The sequence below is a fragment of the Coloeus monedula genome (genome assembly GCF_965178545.1).
Source record: "Coloeus monedula genome assembly, chromosome: 5".
In the NCBI taxonomy this organism is placed as follows: Eukaryota; Metazoa; Chordata; class Aves; order Passeriformes; family Corvidae; genus Coloeus; species Coloeus monedula.
Genome location: NC_138785.1, coordinates 47,528,353 through 47,550,661, shown reverse-complemented (window position 1 = coordinate 47,550,661; position 22,309 = coordinate 47,528,353). Strand labels below are relative to the sequence as shown.

General features: G+C 41.7%; 1 protein-coding gene across 1 annotated transcript in view; it reads right to left on the bottom strand.

The window, feature by feature from the left end:
• Positions 1-231: 231 nt before the first annotated feature.
• KDR (kinase insert domain receptor) overlaps positions 232-22,309 on the bottom strand; it is a 30,611-nt gene continuing 8,533 nt past the window's right edge. Inside the window, exons 11-30 of the mRNA XM_082282383.1 lie at positions 21,260-21,380; positions 20,560-20,668; positions 19,452-19,796; positions 18,406-18,552; positions 18,129-18,260; positions 16,342-16,448; positions 15,785-15,920; positions 15,420-15,524; positions 14,678-14,791; positions 13,367-13,455; positions 11,493-11,649; positions 10,023-10,123; positions 8,553-8,675; positions 8,301-8,412; positions 7,813-7,912; positions 7,591-7,696; positions 6,359-6,510; positions 2,815-2,911; positions 2,632-2,720; positions 232-1,772 (exon numbers count right to left, since the gene is read on the bottom strand). Coding sequence (XP_082138509.1) covers positions 1,568-1,772; positions 2,632-2,720; positions 2,815-2,911; positions 6,359-6,510; positions 7,591-7,696; positions 7,813-7,912; positions 8,301-8,412; positions 8,553-8,675; positions 10,023-10,123; positions 11,493-11,649; positions 13,367-13,455; positions 14,678-14,791; positions 15,420-15,524; positions 15,785-15,920; positions 16,342-16,448; positions 18,129-18,260; positions 18,406-18,552; positions 19,452-19,796; positions 20,560-20,668; positions 21,260-21,380 — 2,647 coding nt within the window. The 3' untranslated portion in view covers positions 232-1,567. The remainder of the gene's footprint in view (positions 1,773-2,631; positions 2,721-2,814; positions 2,912-6,358; positions 6,511-7,590; positions 7,697-7,812; positions 7,913-8,300; positions 8,413-8,552; positions 8,676-10,022; positions 10,124-11,492; positions 11,650-13,366; positions 13,456-14,677; positions 14,792-15,419; positions 15,525-15,784; positions 15,921-16,341; positions 16,449-18,128; positions 18,261-18,405; positions 18,553-19,451; positions 19,797-20,559; positions 20,669-21,259; positions 21,381-22,309) is intronic.

The window sequence follows — 22,309 nt, the reverse complement described above, 5'->3', positions numbered from 1 at the left end:
ATTGCCAACTGCTAAAAACCACTGAAGTTTCCTTGACTACACATGTTCATAGACTTGAAACAAGTAATACTTTAGAATCTTCCCTATCAACAGAAAGGATATAATGAAAGAAAACAAACCTACTTGTAGCCCCCCACTGTAAATTTCCAGTCCCTTTTAATGAAGTGAAAAGTTTTAGCTATTAAAAATTTTGTGACCTTTGCAATGCTACAGAACACCGATACAAAATGTGAATAGTACAATATCTGTCATATAATATATATTTATATTTTAATATATTACATTTATTTCTACATAAAGAGGCTATAAATACTGTATATGCCTTATATTCATGGTTCCCAGCATTTGACATTATAGTAAGTACAAACAAAAAAATACTTATAAAAATACAAAAAGAACTCAGTAGAAATAGCTTTACACTTTAAAATCTTGTAGTCCTCACTGTGTCTATCAATAGAGTTCTGGGACTACAAGAGCACAGGTAAGAAGTTGTCCAACAATTAGGCACAATTTCATCACTCGGAGAAGATCAGAGCTGCCATGAAACCAGCCACGGATTCCCAAGGCTACATAAACTGAGATCTCTGCCACTCCAAACAGACTTTGAGTTTTCAAAGTGAAAGAGTCAGACCTAAATCTGTGGGAGGGGGGATGAAATGAGAGGTAGGGTGCCCTTAGGATGCCCCACCAGAACCACAGAACTTCCTGTGGTCCTAGGGTAAATGACATTGCCTTTTCTCCCTGTTGTAAGTGGTGATTTGGGGGGAGGGGAATATTTTTTGCAGCAGTTTCAGGCAGCTCAGAGGCAGGCAGGCAGGCATTTGGTGTGAGTCAAGGGTGCTGGGGATGAAAGGGGAGCAGAGCCATCCTCAGAGGTCAGGCACGGCCCTGCCATTTGAGTCCCATCACTTGGCTCAATGCTCTGCCTTCTCCCTGCTAACCAACTTCACTGAGAAAATGCAGCTCATGAGGACTTGTACAGCAGCCTTTTTCCTCTGCCAAGGACAGAGACCATCACCCCCACCTATATTTAGCCCAGCCTATGTTTAGTCTCAGGCTGTCAGTGAGTGCCAGAGCCTTGAGCTGGAGGTTCCTTTTTTTGTTTGTGAAGGTACAAGCAAGGAATAACTCTGAGAAACAAGAAGCCAGTGCCGTGCTGTTTCCTTCCTGGAGTCCAGCCACACAAGGGGAAAAACAAACAAAAAAACCCCCACAGAAGCAGGGATGTGCCATTATTTCGTACAAGTAGAAACATTTAAGTTGAATGCCGTGATGCTGCCTGCATCAGGCAGATGCTCCACATCTCCACAGGGTCAGCTCCTGCCATGGGGTTGGCACAGCCCACACACCATGGCTGGGGCTTTGCACCCTCAGCCACCAGCATCTCTTGAGGAAAGAACCCCAGTCTGGCACAGCGCAGTTTTGCTGCCAGATGCTTCTGCATCATCTTCAGGAAAAATAAATGTCTTTTCTTACAGATGCCATCTTTCAATACGTCAAACCTGAATACCACTAGCCCAGGCAATGAAGGCACATCCCAGGGGGAGCTGGAGCTGCCAGCTTCACCCTAGAGTGGCGCGGGGCTCTCGTAGGGGAGCCCATGAGCACGGCAGAGTGGGGGCGAAGCCTCCTGGGCACACAAGAGTTCCGTTTCCTCGCTGGAGTAGACGGTGGTGTCCATGTCATCCGAGTGGTATCCCGACTGGTACCCACTCGTCTGGTTGGAGGCTTCGGACATGACGGACTCATTACTCTTGCTGGGCACCAGTGTGCTGCAAAAAAAGCCCAGAAACAGGGCTGAGAGAGCTGTGGAGAGAGCTGTCTTCTGGAGGGCAGGTGGGCGACTCCAGATGGCAGCTGCTTTCCATCACAACAACAACCAAAGCAAAAGGCTGTACTTAAACCTGGCTTCAAGCCTTTTTAAACATGCATTTGATTATAAGGAGAAACCTTTTCATATGCCCTAACTTCACTAATGCATGAAAAAGATGTTTAATTTTATGACAATACAAGGAGTTAGACTGCAACCACAGATGAAATTAAGAGAAAGCTTTTAGAGGCTTTACTTCAGCTGTGGTGCAATTGTAACTGCAGTATATCTTAGTCTGCACTGAAGTTGTTCTGGAAAAAAATAATTCCTGAGAAGCTCTCAGACAGCATACGTGAGGTTTCAGCTCCATGAACACCACTGTGCTTCCTGTGAACTGCACAATGAAACCCCTGTAAAATGCTCTGAAAATAAACCTAGGTACACCCTGAAAATTTGAGTGTCAGCTATTAAAAAAAAAAAAAAAAAAAGAAGAAAAAAAAAGCAGAAAACCAAAACCAAGAGTTCAGACAGGTCCTTGTGCTCAGTTTTGTGCACCAGCTCAGTAGCTTCGAGGGCTGATTGATACTATTGCAGCTGATAAATACAAGTCCTTTCTGGATGCTGACTGGAGCTTCCAAAAGCTGCATTACCTCTCCTCTCCTAATACCAAATGCAGATGACCAGGCATACCGGGCACAATTTTGCTTTCTGTTTTTGAAAATACTTTAAGAAAAGATTTTGTCTTCCAAACAATTCCACAAACCAATCAGTCTTCTGACATACTGCAGGTAAAAGGTCATATTCAATCCTATAAGCCTTACCTAAAGGGTATTTTCACTTGTTTTTCATTTTCTTCCAATGCCTTCAGCTCTTCAGATGCAAGAACCATCCCACTATCTGTCTGGTTTTCCTGCAAAGATGTTGGAAATGCATTAAATGGAAAAAGAATAAAAACACATAAAAATGTATAATAGAAGGAAGCATGTATAAATAGACAAACTCACCTCCTGAACAACTTTTACAGTGGTTACCAAAGGGACATCTTCAAATGTTTTCACACTCACTGGGCGGCTTTTTCTCTTGCTACCTTGACGGTACTGACTGCAAAGAAAACAAAACAATAAAATTCTGTGTCCACTATCCACAACTTGGCTGCAAACAGCACAATGATATCAGAACCCTTTTATCTCTCTTCAGAGAAGTTAATCCTTTTGTCAAAACATATTATGCAAACTTCAAAATATCTATTTATTGAAAGGGATGAACAGCCTAGAAAGTGGCATATTTCTGACCTTCTGCTCCTGACAATATTGATCTCTGAGCAAATTCTAAGAAATGACTCTGAGAAAACAGCTTCTTTCCTCAGTTACACTGGAGGGCTTCATTTCCTGCAAGCTTTGCTTAGAAGTATAATAAACAGAGAAGCCTGGAGCACAGACGTCTGTCTCTTCCTTCGGACAGCACTTCTGAGACCCCTGGCTGGACCTAGGACAACAACAGCAGACTCAGCACACTGCTGCCCTTCAGCCGTGGGGATCAGGACAGGGAGTGCTAAATCTCTCTTGAAGGCTCTTCTCCAAAAGAAGCCCTCTGGTTCAGGATGACATCCATAAAAAATATTGGACAAAAAAATAAAATTTACTTTCATGGAGATACTAATACAGCAAACAAAACGGCACCCTCAGCTTTCTGCCTAAGTGAATATGGAATGAAATGGATGGTGTCCCAGTTAAACAGGGCAAATTTATGTTCTTAACAGCTAATGAAGGAAAATCCATGGAGTTAGTAGAGTTAGCTGCATCCACTTGAAGTGCAAAGCTAGGGACAATTAAGAGTATCATTCACCCCCTTTCCCAGCTTTGAGTCTAGCTCTGCTGAATCCTGCTTATCTCCAACAGAAATTTATTTAAACTGGTGGGGATTTTACAAGTTCCTTTTGTAGCCTGCTCAGGTGCTCAATCACATTTTAGAATGATTTTCAAATATTAAACCCAAGTATTTGCTGCAAATCAAATTTTTCCTAATGCTGGGGACACAGAACAATTATTTAACACCCTCTTTGGAGCAAATTTTCATGTACTGAAAACTGCTACTATGTTCCCTCTCTATTTTCTCTTCCTAAACTTAACAAAACCAGTTCTTTTCAAGCTCTCTGCACTGACCATGTCTTCTGCTCCTCTGCAGTGGTATCCAATCTATTTCCCATCCAACACTACCAGGACCAAAACTATCAAATGGACAATCTAGTCCACTCACCCTCCTGGACAACCTGATCTTGTACGACTAGAAGTTTATTCCACAACTTGCCTTCTAAGTTTGGAAGCTCCCTCTGTGCTTGCATTTAAATGTCCACCCAGGCACAGAGCTGCATGGCCAGCACTACAGTTTTCCAGGGTGGTGAGGACTGAGAAGCCCAGCCTCTTGATCTGAATGACTTCCCAAGTATGGGAGACCTGCCTCTGCTCAGCCCAGACAAGAGCCAGCCTACAAGGGCTACAGTGAATGAGATCCTCCTGGTTAAGCAAACTACTGTTCAAATAGGACTAGAAACAGTGTGCAGGCAGAGAGAGGCTATGCATGGAGTCTGACTCCTGCTCGGTGGCAGTGAGAGCTCAGCTGATGTCCTCAGAGTATTTCCTGACATTTGCTTGCATTTTGTATTAGATTGTCCCATTAAGAAAAGGCCAAAAATGTTCTACAGGAAATCAAAATGCATCTTCTCTGCTATCCTCCAGGTCAATTATTCTCTCTAAGAATGAAACTTCGATTACTTTGACTTGATTTGTTCTTGATGAATCCATGCTGGCCATTTTTTAGTTATTTTCCTGTAGGCATTTACCATTATTTATCTGAACATTTATTCCACAATCGTTCCCAGAATTCAAATTAAACTGATTTCAGAATTACATTTTTTCTGTTCTTTCTAAGAGTAGGCATTACCTTTACACTTTACACTAACTCTTCTATACCTCACCTGACTGTTTTTAATGACAATCTTTCAAGGTTCAGAAATTGCATATCTATTTACTAAGCGAAATATGGCAGATGCTAGAACATCCTGCTGATTTTAATTTACATCAGCAATCTAAGAATTCTTTAATACTCTCCATGTTTTCCCTGTGCTTGTTATCCTCCTCCAGCTTTGATTAAGAGATTATATTTATCAGCCTTTCCTCATAGTTAGTACTTTTGTGAAGATTGAAAAAGACATCTCTGAACAGATCAATCTTTTCCACTACCTATATAGCAAGATCCATGCTTACAAAATTGTTTTCAGCTACCAGAAGGTAAGAATAAAGCCCCTAAGCATGACTTAACCTCCTCACTTTGCCTCTCCTACCATGATTTCCACAAGTGCTTTCACAATCCTATAAGACGAGAAAAAAGAGATCCAAAGTCTCCTTCAAACGTTGACAGAGTGCTTTTACTTCTGTTCATAACAGGAAATGGGGACCAGGAAAAGCCATATAAGAAGTATTAAAAGTGGAAAATAAGTGTGATATTTTGAGTGTTAAATCATGCTTTTTTGTCTTTTAAACATGTATAGTTTGAACTGTCCCACTACTAAAACATGGGTTCAGCTGCAGGATCATAAGTTCAACTGAAGTGTGAAATGTATTGTGCCCAGGTAGTCTCTTCTAGGACCCCATAGAAATGTTCTCCTGCTGTACCCCAAATCACCGGGAACTCCATCTGTGGTGAGTATGATACACGCAGTGAGGCAGAGGGCTCTGCTTCATGGAAACCACATGAAACCTGCCAACAGACTCTGTCTCCACTCTGATGGTTGCATCCATCTCTTTCTATCCTCCTTCTTCTGAGACTGGATTGAGCAACCCAGAGCTCCCAGCATCTCAGTGGCTGCACTGGATGAGAAAATGCCTTTCTCCCTTACATCCCAAGCCAGAGGTCCTCAAAGTGTCCAATATAAGCCCCTGAAGTGCATTAGTACAAACTCCTTACTGGAAAGTCACCTCTGCCATGATACCCAACAGCATCTACCATTATGGATGTCCTAGGAGCCCACCAGAAGCAAGCAGTGGACAAAACTCAATGACAACACTATTTACATCACGTTCCTCTTGGCTATCAATTCATGACCTATTTTCCAGTATTTCATTTTAGGAGGAGAAACGCCAGAGAGATTATTAATGACAGATCTATCATCATTAATACTCTTGGCAGCTGCAACACAAGAACACTGCGAACACAACTGAATTGGACCAGTAAAACCTTCTATATGTTCTGGTTCTTCAAAAACAAATAACAGATATTGTCATGTTTTTTGCTTTTTTTGTTTGTTTGTTTTTGAATGAGAATACCAAATCTTGAAAGGGTAGCAACATTTAAAATAAATAAGAAAATCACTAATTGGGAAGGTAAGAAACAAGCTTTTGCCTACAAAAGCTTTACAAAATCCTTCTTATCCCTATGGAGAAGGTTAAATATGGACCAGGCAGCTGAAATCTCTTCCTTTCATTTTCCCTGCCCCCAGCATGAACAAAACCTTCCCAGAGGCCCCAGTAGGATGTCCACCATATAAAATACCTAATTCCTGCTGTGTTGTCATAATGGAATTTAGGATCACAGACTTCCTCTTCCTCCCTACAGGAAGCAGGTGAAGTTGGGAGAGAGAGACCCGAATCCTCTTCCATATTCAGTGATACTGACAAAGGAAGGACAATGTAGTCTTTACCATCCTGTAGAATGCAGTGAAAAAATACAAAAAATAAATAGGCTACAGAGACACACAGACGTAAACAGATACATGCATGTACATGGAGAATGCATCAGCCCAACAGTGTGGGTGTTTTATTAAACTGTGAACAGTATACCACCTCTGCAGGAGCAGCTACATTAAAAGAAAGAAGCTTAATAAGAACCACTTTCAAGTAGTTTTGAATTTTAAAAAAATAGATTTTTATATGATCTACTGTAACATAATGTATAAACTGGACTTTTTATTGACATCTTTGAAAAAATAGAAGTAGATTTTAATAATGTTTGAGTCCCAATGCCACAAAGAAAATGAACCTGATGTTTTAGAGGGGCAGTGTAATTTGCATCATCACTGATAGGCTAGAAAGGGAGAGTTTGTCTAATAGGGGAGCACACAGCCAAATAAATCCTCCTTCATTCAGTGGGCTCACATCTATTGCCCCGGCCTTGTCCACTTCTGTAGTAACTGAAGAGGAAGCCACAAGATGGAGAGCCTGAAAGGGAAGCCCATGTACCCACCTGGTCGCAGTGGGCTCTTTTACTGGAATGCCTGCACACAGGTCATGCCTTAATACATTAATTTGCGTGGAGCTGCTCACAGGCAATGAAGTTTTTGTATCCTTGTTTTCCAGGATAGCCATTAAAAGCATTGCAGCCCACAGCCTCACATACACGAAGATAACCATCTTTGGCACAGTAAGATCAACAGGAGCTACCTGCTGGAATGCGTCTGCAGCATGCAGAGAAATCAGCAGCAGAGCAGGGAACTGAGCCTGTGCCAACAACTCCCCAGCAAAGACAGCAGTAGTGTCATGGGAAGGCTTACTGGCAGGGCGGAGTGATTGTGGTTACCACAACACAGCCTCCGGGATCTTTACACCGCAAGTCACTCTCTGCTAGTCGGAGACCCAGCTGGTGGTCAGTAATGGGAGCGCTAGAAGAAGCCCAGGCTCCGTGACAGCTCCAGCAGACAGTACCCAACTATGGAATGCTGTGGTGGCTGGCAGAACAGGACAGATTCAGCTGGTGGTTTTAGCAACCAGAGAATACAGTTCACGTACCTGACGGACGTTGGCTTGCAGTAAATTCCCCAGGTGCTCCACCAGCTCTGAAAAAGTTGGTCTCTGCTTAGGATCTCCATGCCAGCAATCCAACATTGTTTGGTACCTAGAACAACAAAACCAATTAAAATACCAGCATAAAGAAAACAGCACCTATTGCTTGCTCCTGCACCTGCTAGTAGTGTGGGGTAAATGTGGGCAGCTGGAAGAACAGTTTCTCACATTTCTGGTGTTGTATAATCTGGTGCTCTCATTCTCGTTCCTTCTTTCAGTCTTCTGCAAAATTCCTCATCAATTTTCACTCCAGGGTACGGTGATGCACCTAAAATGAAAGCAACGGTAATTTTAATGCATTAGACTCTTAAATTTTGGGATTAATTTTCAAGCAAATAACTTGTTATGGTTTGTGTTAATAAGGCAATTCGGTGTATTTGGATGTGTAAACAATTTATACTTATGATGGAAACAGCAACTGATTGAGTAAATGAGGCACATCATCACATACTGAAATTGCATGAAGAAGCATTTCAAGCCTATGTTCCTACATTTGCATTTTGAAGAAAATTTTGGTGTTTTATTTTGATGGAGAAAATACATAGGAATTTTTCAAGAAGTAAAAAGAAAATGCAACAGAGGATCCAAGAACACTTTGACTGTTTTCTTCAGACTCTTTTGTTTAGAGATGGTTCAGTAAAATTAAAGTGACTCACCTAACGAAAATATTTCCCACAGCAGAACTCCAAAGGACCATACATCACTCTGAATGGTATATACTCTATCAAAAATGGTTTCTGGTGCCATCCATTTTAGGGGTAGTCTGGCCTAAAAGCATTTTCATAAACAAAATGATATCACAGTTTAGCAAAACACTGAGTTTCCACAAACTTCTTTAAGGGAAAAAAAGAAAAAAGAAGTCCTTATTTCATATTAATTCTCTATCAAACAGATAATCTGAAACTTACATCTCCTTTCCTGACATAATCTGGGTCTTTGTAGATGTCTCGAGCCAAGCCAAAATCACAGATTTTGACCACATTATTGTCTGACAAGAGGATATTACGAGCAGCCAGGTCCCTGTGGATGCACTGCAAAGAGAAGTAAACAACATCATATGCTGCCTGTCGTCACAGCTCTGTCCACAGGGCTGATCTCTTTCACATATGTGCTCTCCTACCCTCAAAGGCCAGATAATTCTTAAAACCTTTTAAGAAAAAGAAACCTCAGCATCAACAGTTGCTGATTTTAAGTGCTTTTTTGATGGTCACAACTGATTTGGCTCAGGGAAACTTGTGTTCTCAAGTCCAAACATACATCTGTTTATCCACTGTGCAGAGAGGGCCTTTGAAGTTAGCTAATTAATTATCCTAAGAAGCTGACACAAAACAGGTTCAGATCTGATTACCTTTAGATTTACTTAGGTTCACTCAAATCTGTGTACTCCACTATTTCTCTGAAAAACACCACACTAAAATGCTGACTTGATTCCAACACAAACTAATCTTTACTATAGAGAAAGAAGTCCACATCTCTACCTATGCAGAACAACAGCTTAATTAACAACCAAACACTTCAAAACTCAAGCCTCAATAGCCTGAAGTAAAAAAATCAGGCTCTGAAAGTGGCTACAGGTTTGCTTCTAGTATGGACTGAAACTGCAGATTCTGGAAGAAGGTATTTTGACATATGCACATCAATCAAGATGTATGAAAGGCAGACAAGAGCATGTTTTTAGAAAAAGACCCTGAAGTCTGCTCTTGAACACCTAGCCTGCACTCTAGAGCAGTGTTGTATTTCCTGCTTCTATTTTCTTTTCCCATTTCTAAGTATTTTTTGTTTCTATACAGCTGCAGGCAATTTCTCACTCTTGCTGGAATTGTCATCCTTTGAAATATGTGCTCTACATATTTAGGCTCAAACCACAGAAAAATACTTCTAGAAGGCCAAAATGCAAGTGAGGTGCTGTTGACTGCCAGGGTGTCTTCCACAAGAGATTATCCAAGGAGTCATCCATGAAGTTTCATAGCTGAGTATCGTCTCTCCTCACATTGCCCCTCCAATCCCAGTGCACAAGGTACAAGAAACTTTTTGCTCCTCAGAGAAAAATCTTTTATTCTCATTTAGCTCCTGTTACCAGGGATTTGTCCCTAATTCCTTTAACTGTCCTTAGAAGTCAGCTCCCCTCCTCCAACCACTTAACCATTCTTCTGTGGTGGCCCATAAACCTTATACAGATCACTAACATTTGTGTCAATAAATGCACACGCTGTTTCACTCTGTAGCATGAATGATTTGGATATGTCTTAGAGCAAAAAGAAAATGTTGCAGGTGACTGCTAGTCCAAAGATGAACATGCTGTTTCCTTCTATAGACCTACAGCATTACTTCCTACAGTCAAATAAATAACATGCCACTCTTCCTGAGAAGTTCCTTACTTTGCGTGAAGCCAAGAACTCCATTCCCCTTGCCACCTGGAAGCTATAACAGATGAGGTCCTCCATGGTCAAAGGGTTCTTGCAAAGGTCTTCAGGACCAGCTGCAAAGAATCAGATGACAGTCAAACATGCCCTTTGTCACTGATTTCACCAATAACTGCTGTTAGGTAAAAGTCCATGTGAACCTTATGCCACACTGGACTGGAAGAGCAAATCAAGCACTTTTTTTAGCTGTATAATTATCACTAACGACCCATTTTACATCAAACTAATCCTGTGTAAAATAAATTTTGAGATGATGGGCTATACCCTAGGCCTCCTTGCTTATTTCCAGAGTTAGCACCAGAGGAAAGATTTGCAAAACAATCCCAAAAGCAAAACAACTGAAACCCAGCTCACAAGTTCCTAGGACAGTAAAGCTTTCTGTGGTTTCAGTTGAACTTAGAAACGAAGGAGAGGGAGGCCCCACCTAGTCTTTATGAGGAAAGAATGTGCCATAGGGAGAAAGACTTCAATTCAGCAAAAAGCCCTGCTAATTTAGTGTAGAAGAACCCTAACCTCATCCTCTAGTAACCTGGAGGAATAATGTACTCAAATATCCAAAGATACCTAGGCATTTAGTTCATGCTGAAATAAACAACTCTTTGCTCAGCTCCTCATTTTAAGCAGGCATCTACCAAGAACTACAGCACTGGTGGCTAAAACCTTAACCTAAGGGCTGCTTCAGGTAACATCCCAGCTCAGAGGGTGAATATTTACACCAGGGAGTACTGGAAAGGGACCATGATGGTGTGGAAATGCATGTGTGACATTACCTATTGGATTGCATTGAAACTGCAAGATCATTCTCCCTGTTCACATACTGATGATGATGTCACCTAGGTGAAATTAGCAGCCTCTGAAATGGCAGCACTGAGCATTTTGTGCTGCATCTGCCAAAGGAGGACATGGCAAATGTATCAGTGAAACCACTGCAGAGGATATGTGCATCCTGGGGAGGCTTTGAATGAGCGGATAATTCAGGCTTCCTGTTCCTGACAGACCACCTGGGCCGAGGGAAGGCGAAGCAAGCTCTCTGCTAACAAGCAGTGAAGCAAATAGCATTTCACAGTATTTAACTTCTGGGTAAACTTTAAGGAAATTCAGTTAGCACCCTGGTGCATCCCTCTCTGCACTGCCTTTGGAGTTTGTGCTCTGTGATTTTACCGGAAGATACAGGGGCATTAAACACACACATCTCCAAAAGGCTTCACACTAAAAACAGACCCTTTTCAGACAGGACATTATCTGGGACTGGGCTGAGGGGTTTGGGATCCTGATCTAGATAATCCATAGCTCAGGAACTTTGGTCAACCAGAGAATAGCCTGCACACAGCTTTGAGGGAGCTTCGGAAATCACAGAGTCCCCAGTGTCCCTCATCAGCCCCACCAATGACACACGTTCCAACACCAGGAGAAGACATATCCTACCATCCTCCTCTTCCACGTCACTCAGGGACCGCTCCTCCACAAAGCCAGAGCTTGCTGAGCTCTGGCTGCTTGTGATGCTGTCCAACCGTCGCTTCAGGTCAGAAGAGACATCACCAACGTAGTTCTCTTTCCCCTGCCGAAATCTGGCACATTTGGTCTAGAAATATGAGGGGAGGGTGAGAAAAATCAGAAGCTGAAAGCATGCCAGAAGCTTCTACTGGAGAGGCAGTGGTGCTCCCTATGGTCTGTGCCAAGGTGACCAGCGAAGGCAGGGACAGCAACCCAGTGAAGGCATGATCAGCTGCTCTGCTCCAAGCCAGCGCTGGTTGGGGCACCAGGCTGGTGCACTGACAGTACCAGCAAAACCCAACCCATGGCCATGCAGGTTCACCAGCTGGAGCACCCTCTGCCACTCCACAGCACAACTTTTGCCTGCTTTCACAACCTCCCAGCCAAACCCAGCAACATCTCCACATGCTGGGGACTAAATGCACACTGAGGAGCTGGTCTCCTCAGCCCCTGGTGCCCCCCACCTGTGAAACAAACATGGATGGATGCTGCCAAACCCTCTCATACACTCCAGCCTCTCCGTACTGCTACGGCTTTACCTCCTGCTGCTGCAAAGAGCCTCCTGCTAAACCTCTACCTTGGCCAAAACTCTAACAGCCATCTGACTTATTTCCTTCTTCCCCTAAGCCACTGCATGCCTCTAGGGAGGAATCCAGCCCCAGAGGCGTCTTCCAAAACATTTTCATTTTCTCCATTGCTTTGGTTTGGTGACTTTTTTCCCTGGCAGGGCTGTGTTTTACCATTGCCAAATCCCATTCCTGCCGCTTGTGTAAGCGAGGGTCAGCACCCTCATGAAACCCTGTCTCTTCCTTCAAGGCCTCTCAGATATTTGTTTATCTTTTTACCTCACAAGAAGATGCAGTGAGCTGCCTTTGCCAATACAAAATAGTAAACAATGTCTCCAAGGATAAAGAAAAATAACCCCCTGGAGAACCAACAAGCAGTGGGAAGAAGCTCTGATCTAAACACAGCAGCTGCAGGAAGATTCAAGTCTACCAACATGGCAGAGCACAGCCCAGAGGCCTCCCTCTTAGCTGTGGGTGGAAAAGGGTTGGGTCCCCAGGGTGACCCTGAGTGCTGGGTACACACAGCCAAGTTCTTCAGACAGCAATCTGACCCTCAGAGGGCATGGATCCTCCAGATGGATCCTCTAAAGAAATAATACTCCTCTCAGAGCTACCCAGAAATGAGTTTGAAAATGCTGGTCTCCATCCTCCCCCTTCTTTCAAATCAGGGTGCAGAGGGGGTGCTGTGATGGAGCTCCTGTTTGCAAAGGACTTGGGAGTTGAAAAGCTGAATGTAAACTCATGAGTTACATCAATTATACAAAACTATTAACAGCAAAAGAAATGTATAGCCTCGTTCAGCAACGAGCCAAGGGAACAGATAATCACGTGATAGTAGATACCTATGGATATCTGATGGATATATACACTAAAAAAGGAGTGCAGTTATTTAAGGTGGTCTGGAGCTTAACTAAGAAAGGAAAAAATTCAGGCTGATAATCAGAAAAAACTTCCTGAAAGATATGGCCAAGTGTAGAACAGTCTGCCAAAGGAAATAGTGGAAGCCCAGTTCCTTTGCACATTTTAAGCTAACAATAACAAAACAGCTACATTGCAGGGGCCAGGGAAAAGACTAGATGACCTCTGATGTCTTTGCCATCTCTCATTCCCATGAGAAGTACACTAAGACATTCAGCGTCCCCAAGGATTGCTGCTTCAGCCTGCACTAGAAGAAGAAACCTTGTGTGTGGAAAAAACCCCACCAAACCAAACATGCTACTGTTAACCTTGACTCTTTACCTTGTAGGGGACAAATTCACTCCTCTTGCTCCGTAGGTAAGCTGACAGATTTCCGAACTTGCAATATTCCACAATCACCATGAGTGGGCCTGTACAACACATAAAGCAATTCATTAGACCATTAATATCCCACCTTATCTCACAGCATAACTTCCAGCTAGAAACACATACAGTTCAAAGAGTATTCTGACAGCCAAAGGTTTTTTAAAATATCAGTAATAAAAAAAATTAAAATCTAATCAAAACACTGAAATTATTCATTTTCCTTCTGTTTAAGGGAAGAAAACAAAGCACATAATTTTGAAAATCACAGGCTTAGTTTCATATGCCAGAAAGTATAGCGGTGTGCTTATACTTGAAGCACCAATAACAGCCCAAGTTAATTGACATTGTAAGGATGCGACATAAATATTTGAATGAACTTAAGTGCAATTAACCTCTGCAATAAAATACACACATGATTATCCATGCACTTTTCTACAGGCAGTTAAAGTACTAAAAATTTAAAACTGGAATCTTGATTTCAGACATAGATGCTTTAATGTACAATCTAAATGTGGTATTTCATGTTCAAATTTACTTCATATAGGCATATGCTGTGGTGAAAAATTTCCATCCTAGGTTTCACATACTGGCCATTTCTATTTTATTATGGAATAAACAAGGAAATAAATATTTATGGATTATGTTTCCTTCAACTACTGACTTCTGTCATGGAACTTTACAAATTAAATTTTCATCCCATTGTAAGCCAACAAGTGAGTGTCCCTGAAAAATTATTACTGAGTTACTTTACACTGAATTTCTTCCAAATTAATTTGTAGTACTAGATTTGCTAAACAAAACATCTGTCCCTGATTATAAAGTGAAATAAGTTCATCCACCCAGAGCTGGACTCCAAATTGAAATCTCCCCTCCTACACACACACAGAGGCACCAACAGCCCATCCAAAGACAGAAAGGGGAAGTCCCAGCTTGCAGTCATGCTGTAGCTGGTGACAAGACTAAGAGTAACTGGTTAAATCTGGTATTAGACTCAGCTCTGAAGTCTGTTACACATGGGCTGTCCACTATAAAGATATATCTCAAGTACAGAAAAGCAAAGTGAGAGAACAACTAAGGGATGGAGCTGCATGGCCCTTATTCCACCTTTATTCCACCTCTGGCCTGCTCACTCTTATCAGATTTTTTTTTTTTTAAGAAAGAACTACTCTTTCCAATCCTCAATTTGAATTTTAATTGCCTATGCAGCAGAAACGGAAGAAATAGGGTTTTTATTAGCACCTCCTCACCCACTAAGAAGTTACTCACCTCCCGGCTTTGTGCAGGCTCCAAGTAAATTGACAACATTGAGATGATGGCCAATATGAATGAGTATCTTCAGCTCTGACATAAGTGCTCTGTGCTCACTATGGGTTGCCCCTTCTGCAGAGGTAAAGCAACACAGGTCAGGAGCATCATAGACAGAAAGGTTTTTCCCTCCTACCCATTCTCTTCTGGTATTTATCCAGCCCATCATGTGAGGAGCCTTGGTGGCTGGTAGGCTGTGTCAGCAATGCCAGTACAGCACAGGGTGGAATACAGCCCCTAGCTGCTGGCAGCCCCATTTCGCTGCCCTATTACATGTTCTTTAGAAACAATGTGTCTGGGAACCACACATTTCAACTTTCCTGTGGCAAATGTCAGGCAGTATAATATGATTTAAAGTGAGGAGAAAGCTATTCCAAATTACAACTCAGTTTGGAGCGTGCCTAAGCCATTGTCTTGAGACTTGCAGAAAACTTCCCACAAGGATGCATAAGGCAAAAATGGACATGTGCAAATTGATTGCAGGAGCAACTTTATGTTCTGAACCTAAGTGGAATTATAAAAGCAGTGGCTAGGAAACCACTATTGCTCCAGTTATCAGTGAGGGAAAGGCACGTACTTTCTCTAATCATTGCTTCATGATAACACCTGTTAAACTTAACTTTCACCACAATGGGTACAATAGAGTGTTGACAAATATCCCTATATTGTATATTCAAGTTGAAGTTTTAGTCATTATTTTTACCTTTAAGCATTTTGACTGCCACTGTTTTGCAGGTAGCAGTTTTGTCAATCCCAAACGCATCTGCTTCTATGACCTGGCCAAAAGCTCCACGTCCAAGAGGTTTACCTTGAAGCGAGAACACAAACATATTCGCTTGGCACAGCAGGCAAAAGTTGTAGAATAAAAAGCAACTCCAAAATGAGTTAATGAAGCAGAAATTAACAGAGGACTTGAAATGTAGACAGGATGCACCACATCCTATGGGAACACAGAGCCCACCTAGGGATCATGCAGCAGAGCAGTCCCGTGGTGAGCCAGGACCCAAAACACCCTCCAGCATAGTGCTGGCTGCAGCACCACTAATGGCTTATGCAATGAAAACTCACCTAGCTTTAGCCGGTCTCTGGGAAACTCCCACTTGCTGGCATCATATGGGAGTCTCTCACAGTGCTCATCTATAGGAACTTCATCCGGATCCATGATGATTGACAAGTAGCCAGTCTTCATGTCCCCTCCGTTGGCCTGGAAAATGGTATTAGTTGCAGTTGCACAGTTTTTTGCTGGCAACGTGCAGGCAAAATGCCATTTTCTCACTTTAGAGTATTTCATTAGTTCCCAGAAATGCCAGGCTACCATTTTCCTACACCATGTCATCATGAGTGTGATCATTGTTAATTACTTGCACTTTTCTTTTCTCGCTCTCTCTTTTTGTTTTTTTAATAAACAGAACCAGATGAAACATTTTTCTCTTGCAAGGGCCTGTTCAATTAAAAACAAATTTCTGCACTCCTGGTTCCAGGCAAGAATGTTATGGCATGGAGAGAAAAAATGTGTCTGTTGATTTAAGAACAATGGAAAGAAGCAACACAAAAGGCCTCAAGTCAGCTCTCATTTGTCATGCAACACCAGTGCTGATAGGACAGTATGAGAATTTTTTCATTACCCGCTTAACGGTCCGGAGGATGATTACGAGAAGCAACCAGAAGAACATGGCAATCACTGCAGTGCCAACGAGGATAATGAGCTCCAGATTTGTTTTCTCTTCAGCGCCTGGGAAGAAATAAATGAATATTTGAGTGATAGTTGGAAGCATATTTGTTTTGTTCATTCATTAAAGTAAAGAATGGTGCTCCTTGTTCTGAAGGTTCACTTTAAAAGTGCAACATAGAGCAAGGAAACGAAATCTAAACAAAACAAAAAGTTTGGGGGGTTATGTTGGAATATTACAGTTCCATGTTGCTTTACACACCATCCAATTTCTCAGCATCAACTTTGTTCCGAGGACAGTGTCTGAACCTTTGACAAATATAAAAAAAGTAAAATTCACATTTTGGAAAGAAATAATTGTTTTAGAATACCAAAAACTAATTACTCTTTCTTTAGAAAGATACCCCCATCATATAGAAAAACACCCCCATCATATAGAAAATAAAGAGCTGTGAGAATGACCCAGGGAACAATCTCTCTCTTGTCTCTTGACATCATTCATCTGGGCCATGAAAAATGTGGATCTACAAGAACCCATGATAATAAGGTCTTATTTACAACGTTCCTTTTCCCATAAAATAGTGGCCAGCAGATACCACTTCAACATCTTTTAGTGCACAGAGGCAGCTCTCTTCTTCAACTCCCGTTTGCCACATCATGCTCCTGTATTTCATCCTTTGCAGCATAGAGATTTTCCCACACAGTAGCACACTCCATTGCATGACCCCAATGAGCTGCACTAAAAACGTCTTGGAGTGAAACAGTATGTCTTACACAGATTTCGAATTTCTACAGACGTGCCCCAGCCATATTTACCACATCAGCTGAGATCTACATCGATATCATCTGCAGATAATTTCCACCCCATGTAAACATTTGCCCAACATCTAAATATCCTAAAGGAACCTATGAGGATAACATGATATTGCTTTAATTACCTTAATGGAACAGATCAGACAACCACCTTGACTGTAAAGACAGAGGTTTGTGACGGGTTCAGTGACTAAAGTATGCAAATGTACTAATACCAAGAGCAAGGAGCTTTTAGTTTGAGGCTTCTTGTTGCAACTTTTGAAAGTCCATCGTGGTCCCAGCTACCCACATTGCAGACTAACCTCTTGCTAGGATTTATTGTTTGTCATTGCAACTTGTATTTTGGTGTGCCACAACAGGACTGGAACAAGTGAGAGATGGGTCTCACAAATGCTGCTTTCAGAGTGTGATGGACCAAAGCTGGAGTCCCCTAACTCAAAATCACTACCTGTTTCAATGAAATGGGACAGCAATCACAACAGACTGCAAAAACTCTTCACTATGTTTTTCTTAGATGCTGTGAGAACAATGACATAATTTTGAAAGGTACAACATCCTATGCTAAAAAAAATAGTATGTCAGTTATGTTACCTAGACAACAGAGCTGCCCCAGGATAGCTGCATGTTTATGTAGCTCTGTTGTATGGGTTTGCATGTAATATAGATTGGCAGAGTTTTCTTTGCAAAAAAAGTAAGATAGATGCAGTTTTTGTTGAAAAGCTCTAAACAGCATAGTGGAGAAGACAGCATCAACCTCAACAGCTGGTTTATGACAGCTATGACAGCACCAAATTTGAGCTTGTTAGGAACGGTCAGGACTTTTCACAAATTTCAGCGTATTTTCAGATCTCCCATCAGGAAAGCCAGTAGATTTTCCTTCTAGTTATTCTAAAGATTTTATGCACAATCTGGAAAGAAGCTAACACCAACCTTCCACTGAAAAAAAAGCCACTGCTTTACTGCATCCGAGGACATTGCATGCAAGGCAGGTGTATAGCCCTCCATCTTCTTTTCTCACTCGACGGATGGTTAGTGTTTTGTTCCCATCTTTCAAAACAATACCTGGAAAAAAATTATGGTTCTTAATTTTGCTATTTTTATGCTAATTTTTGTTAAGAATTCAAAATGAAACTTTCATGGTGAAAATCAGCAGTCAGTCCCATGAAAGAAAGCATTTTAATGACAATAGCAAGGCAGCAATCCTCACCTGAATCTTCCACAAGGGTCTCGTTATTTTTAAACCACGTGATGCTTGGAGGAGGAATGCCATTCACTGCACATGACACTTCTATAGTTTCACCAATGTTTGTTGTTTGATTTTCCAGATTTCCAACAAGTGTGGGTGCTATGGGCTCTGTTGATTTGAAAATACAGTAAAATTACTGATTATTAATAAAAAGATCAATTAGTAGCCATTCATGTCCCAGTAACAAAGTCTCAGATCCTTTTATTACACCAAGAGCCACAACATTCATGTTAAGATCATAGCTCAACTTCCACATGACATGAAAAGATTAATATAGCCAAGAAAATTTCAACAGTATTGATATAAATTGCTTTAGCTGATTTAATTTGTAACTGCTCAGGCTGCTGAGGGAAGAGGGAATCCTTGAGAAATTGCTTCCCTCACATTTCTACGTCCAGGGTCCTTATGAGAGGCTTGACACTCTTAGTCCATTAAACATCCATTCAAGATGGGCCATGAACATGTATAAGTATTTTCCTGAATCTGCCTAATCAACCTAGACATCTAGGTCCCAAAGCAAAGTCATCACTATTTTTGTGAAATCTGACTGATTATCAGCTTGCATTGCTTGTGTCTGAATACCAGTATCACTTATGGCAGTTTTAAATTATAGGCACTGCTTCAGACTCGAGAGACAGCCACACAAAGCAACAGCATTAATGCTATGAATACACATGTGCATATACAGCTACAGAGAAAAATGTGTTCTGAAAAGTAGAGTTGAGAAGTTACTGAGCTAAACACATTACCTCAGCAGGAGCCAAACACATCTCCTTGCACAGTACAGTGGCTCAGTCAGTGTTTCCTCACTGGTATTAATGAAAGAGTCCCTGCTGCCTGGACAAGCCCCAGAAGTGTGTGTTACAACAACTGGTTTAAATCTATTTAACACACTGAGTGCACCATTAACCAAGCACATGCAAAGCCTGAACACACCAAAAACTGCCACTACTGCAATGATTTTCATACACAACCACTCATTTTGCTTCAGAGTAAGAGATTAGTACCTTGAACAGTAAGGTGCTTCACCAGGCAGTGCTGTGTCTTAGCCTTTTTGTCCTGAGCAATGCAAACATAGTCCCCTCCATCTTGCAGGGAGATGTTACGAAGGATGAGCTCCAAGGTGATGTTTTCACCATTGGTATTTGAAACTGTCTCATTCAGCTTCTGGAGAGCATTGAGGTTCTTGCAAACAGGCATGGGCAGCCCTCCAAAGGGAGTCTGTGAAACATGAGCACTGAGTTTGTACCATGATAGCTTCTCAAAGGTGAATTTGTCTGCTGTGCATCGCAAGGACATGTTATCTTTCTCTGTCAGTTGATTCTGAGGCTGAAGATTAATTTCAAGACCCCCTGCAAGTTAAAAAAGTAAAAGAAATTCCTATTTGATTCTGTATTTTGTGGCTAACATTAACTTGAAAAAGTAATTTTGGAAATACAGATTTTGTCATCCTATCTGGTTAGAAATAAGGAAAAGAAACACTGAAAAAGAGCAATCAAATCAATCAATCATTTAACCAATCAATTATCTAAGGAGTACAATCTCATTAAAAGCAATATATTTCAAATGGATCAAATGAAAGACTGTGTAACGAATACTGTTGTTTTTCCTGTAGAAACTTACAGCAACCTAAGATGGTTCTCAGCACTATCTTATAGTTAATTTTTAAATTTGGATTAAAATAAAATTTTGGCGTGTGAATATGGGGACCGATTGTTAAGGAGACAGAAGCTCTTTGCCACAGGTTTTGAAAATGTTAGTCTTAGCTCTTACAGTATGTCTTTATTCATTTTGTGACATTACCATATTTTCTCTGTAGCTCTTTTAAGTGACTGTAAAAGCTTAAAAGTAGTCACTCTTGGGAGAACAGTGCCCATCTTGCATCACTTTCACTGGCCCGCCACTCCACTGATACTAGCAGAACTAATCACTTGGCTGAAATTAGTGGCAACTTTAAAGGCTACCTAAAGAAAACCTTAGGTAAACCTAAAATCCAAAAGAATTAAAGGATTTCATAAAGGACGGGAATCAGATAACAGCACTGAAGTGCCTTTCACTAGCAAACAGACAAAATAACATTAATTTAACATGGCTTCCTTGGCAGGGTGCACTTACTGGTCACATGGAAGGAGATCACTCTCTCACTTGACCCAGCCCTGTTGGTAGCCATACATCTGTACAAAGCAGATACATTTGCTGCTTGAATCACGAGGGTGCTCACAGTCTACGAAAGAACAATCAAGCAATTTCATACCACATCAGTGCTGAAGTAACACCCAACCACCTCAACAGCTCAGCAAAGGGCTCTGCAGATACCTGCACAACCGAAAATCCCTCCAAAGCACAAGTCCATGGCATGGTAGAAGCACAGTCCCCTTCTGAAGTTTACATATTTGTCCTTAACTGTGTAACAACCAGGTAAAAGGAAACGGGAAGAAGCAGAAGGTGGACTTTGGTATACATGTTAAAAAATATTGTACCCACAATTTTTTCTGCTTTTCAGTCTCTTCAGCTTCTAATTACAGTTAATTGGCAAGATTAACTCATCTAACTTCAGACCACTAAAAGGTAGTTACTGAAATCTAAGTCAGTTATATTCCTCCATGAAGACTCTCTTCAGATCAGTGTTCAAAGGACCTGAAAGTGTGTATCTGCCCCTTGGCTTCAGCAGGAGCTTGCCTGGCTAGCTGAGAGTAGATCCCTGAGTTTAACAATAGGTGAAAAGAGTCTCATCTCTAGTGATGTATTTCCAGATATGTGGACTGCCTGAATAGGGTTAATCATCCCCAGCCAAGTGAAAAGAAACTCTGCTCACCTTTGTTTTCCCAGCAATAGTAACGACCCGGTGCTTAATTTCAACCTGATTCCCACCCTTTCTCTCTGAGATCACTTTCCATTTCTTGCATGCATATGGATTGGCTCCTGAGCGAACCTTCCTGAAATGTAAGTAGACACATATGCATTAGATAAGAGGAATATTTGCCCTTCAAGAGAGCGATTTTGGGTTCTCCTTAAAATATGCAGGTATCTATAAATCAGATGTATCACTGGCCACAGCTTGCATCTGTGAGGGAAGCATATGCTTCTGGAAGTATTTCTATTAAATGTCACCCTATAACCTCCTGACACCTTCATGCTCTTCAAAGTAAAGGACCCCCAAGCCTAAAGGTGAATTTCCTTATTAATCTGGCTGTGTCAGCTCAGTCAGGATGGTTGGAGGAAAGCAGCTGTTCTGGGAACAAACCTCCATTCATAAATGGATGATCCAAGTTGATTTAGTTCAAAGGAAGACAGAGAGACATAGAAATTACTGAACTCCCTACAAGAATTTCTTGAGGACAGTAGCTATTGTGTAGGAAGCAACCAGGCACCAAAGGAAGAAACTAGAGGAATCATTTTAAAAACAACAACAGGAAAGAAGAATGCTTTTTTTTTTTTGTCCCTGGCCTTTTTTTTTTTAAAGGAAATCTGGGCTTATGGCAGGCCCAGATAAGGGAAGCTGCGTGAATCTCAGTCAGGCACTCTCTCTATCATTCCCCAACATCAATCAGTGCACTTCCTCTGAGATACACTTTCACACAGATAAAGAGCACCATCACACTCAGCACTTGAGCACAAGAAAAAAAAACACCACAAGGACACGTAATTAGCATAAACAGCAAATTTCCTCTGTTTGGGATGGAGTTTTGGGCCTGCAGCCCACAGGGGATCTGCGGGAAGGGCATGTGAACAGCTGCATTTGAAACCCCGTGCAAGTCGAGATGCCCTTCAAGAGAGCCCGACAGCAACATGCCAGCACTGCTGGATCCTCTCTGCGGGTGGCCCTCGCCTCTGCCAACAACAATGACCTTGGCAGAGCCTGCCT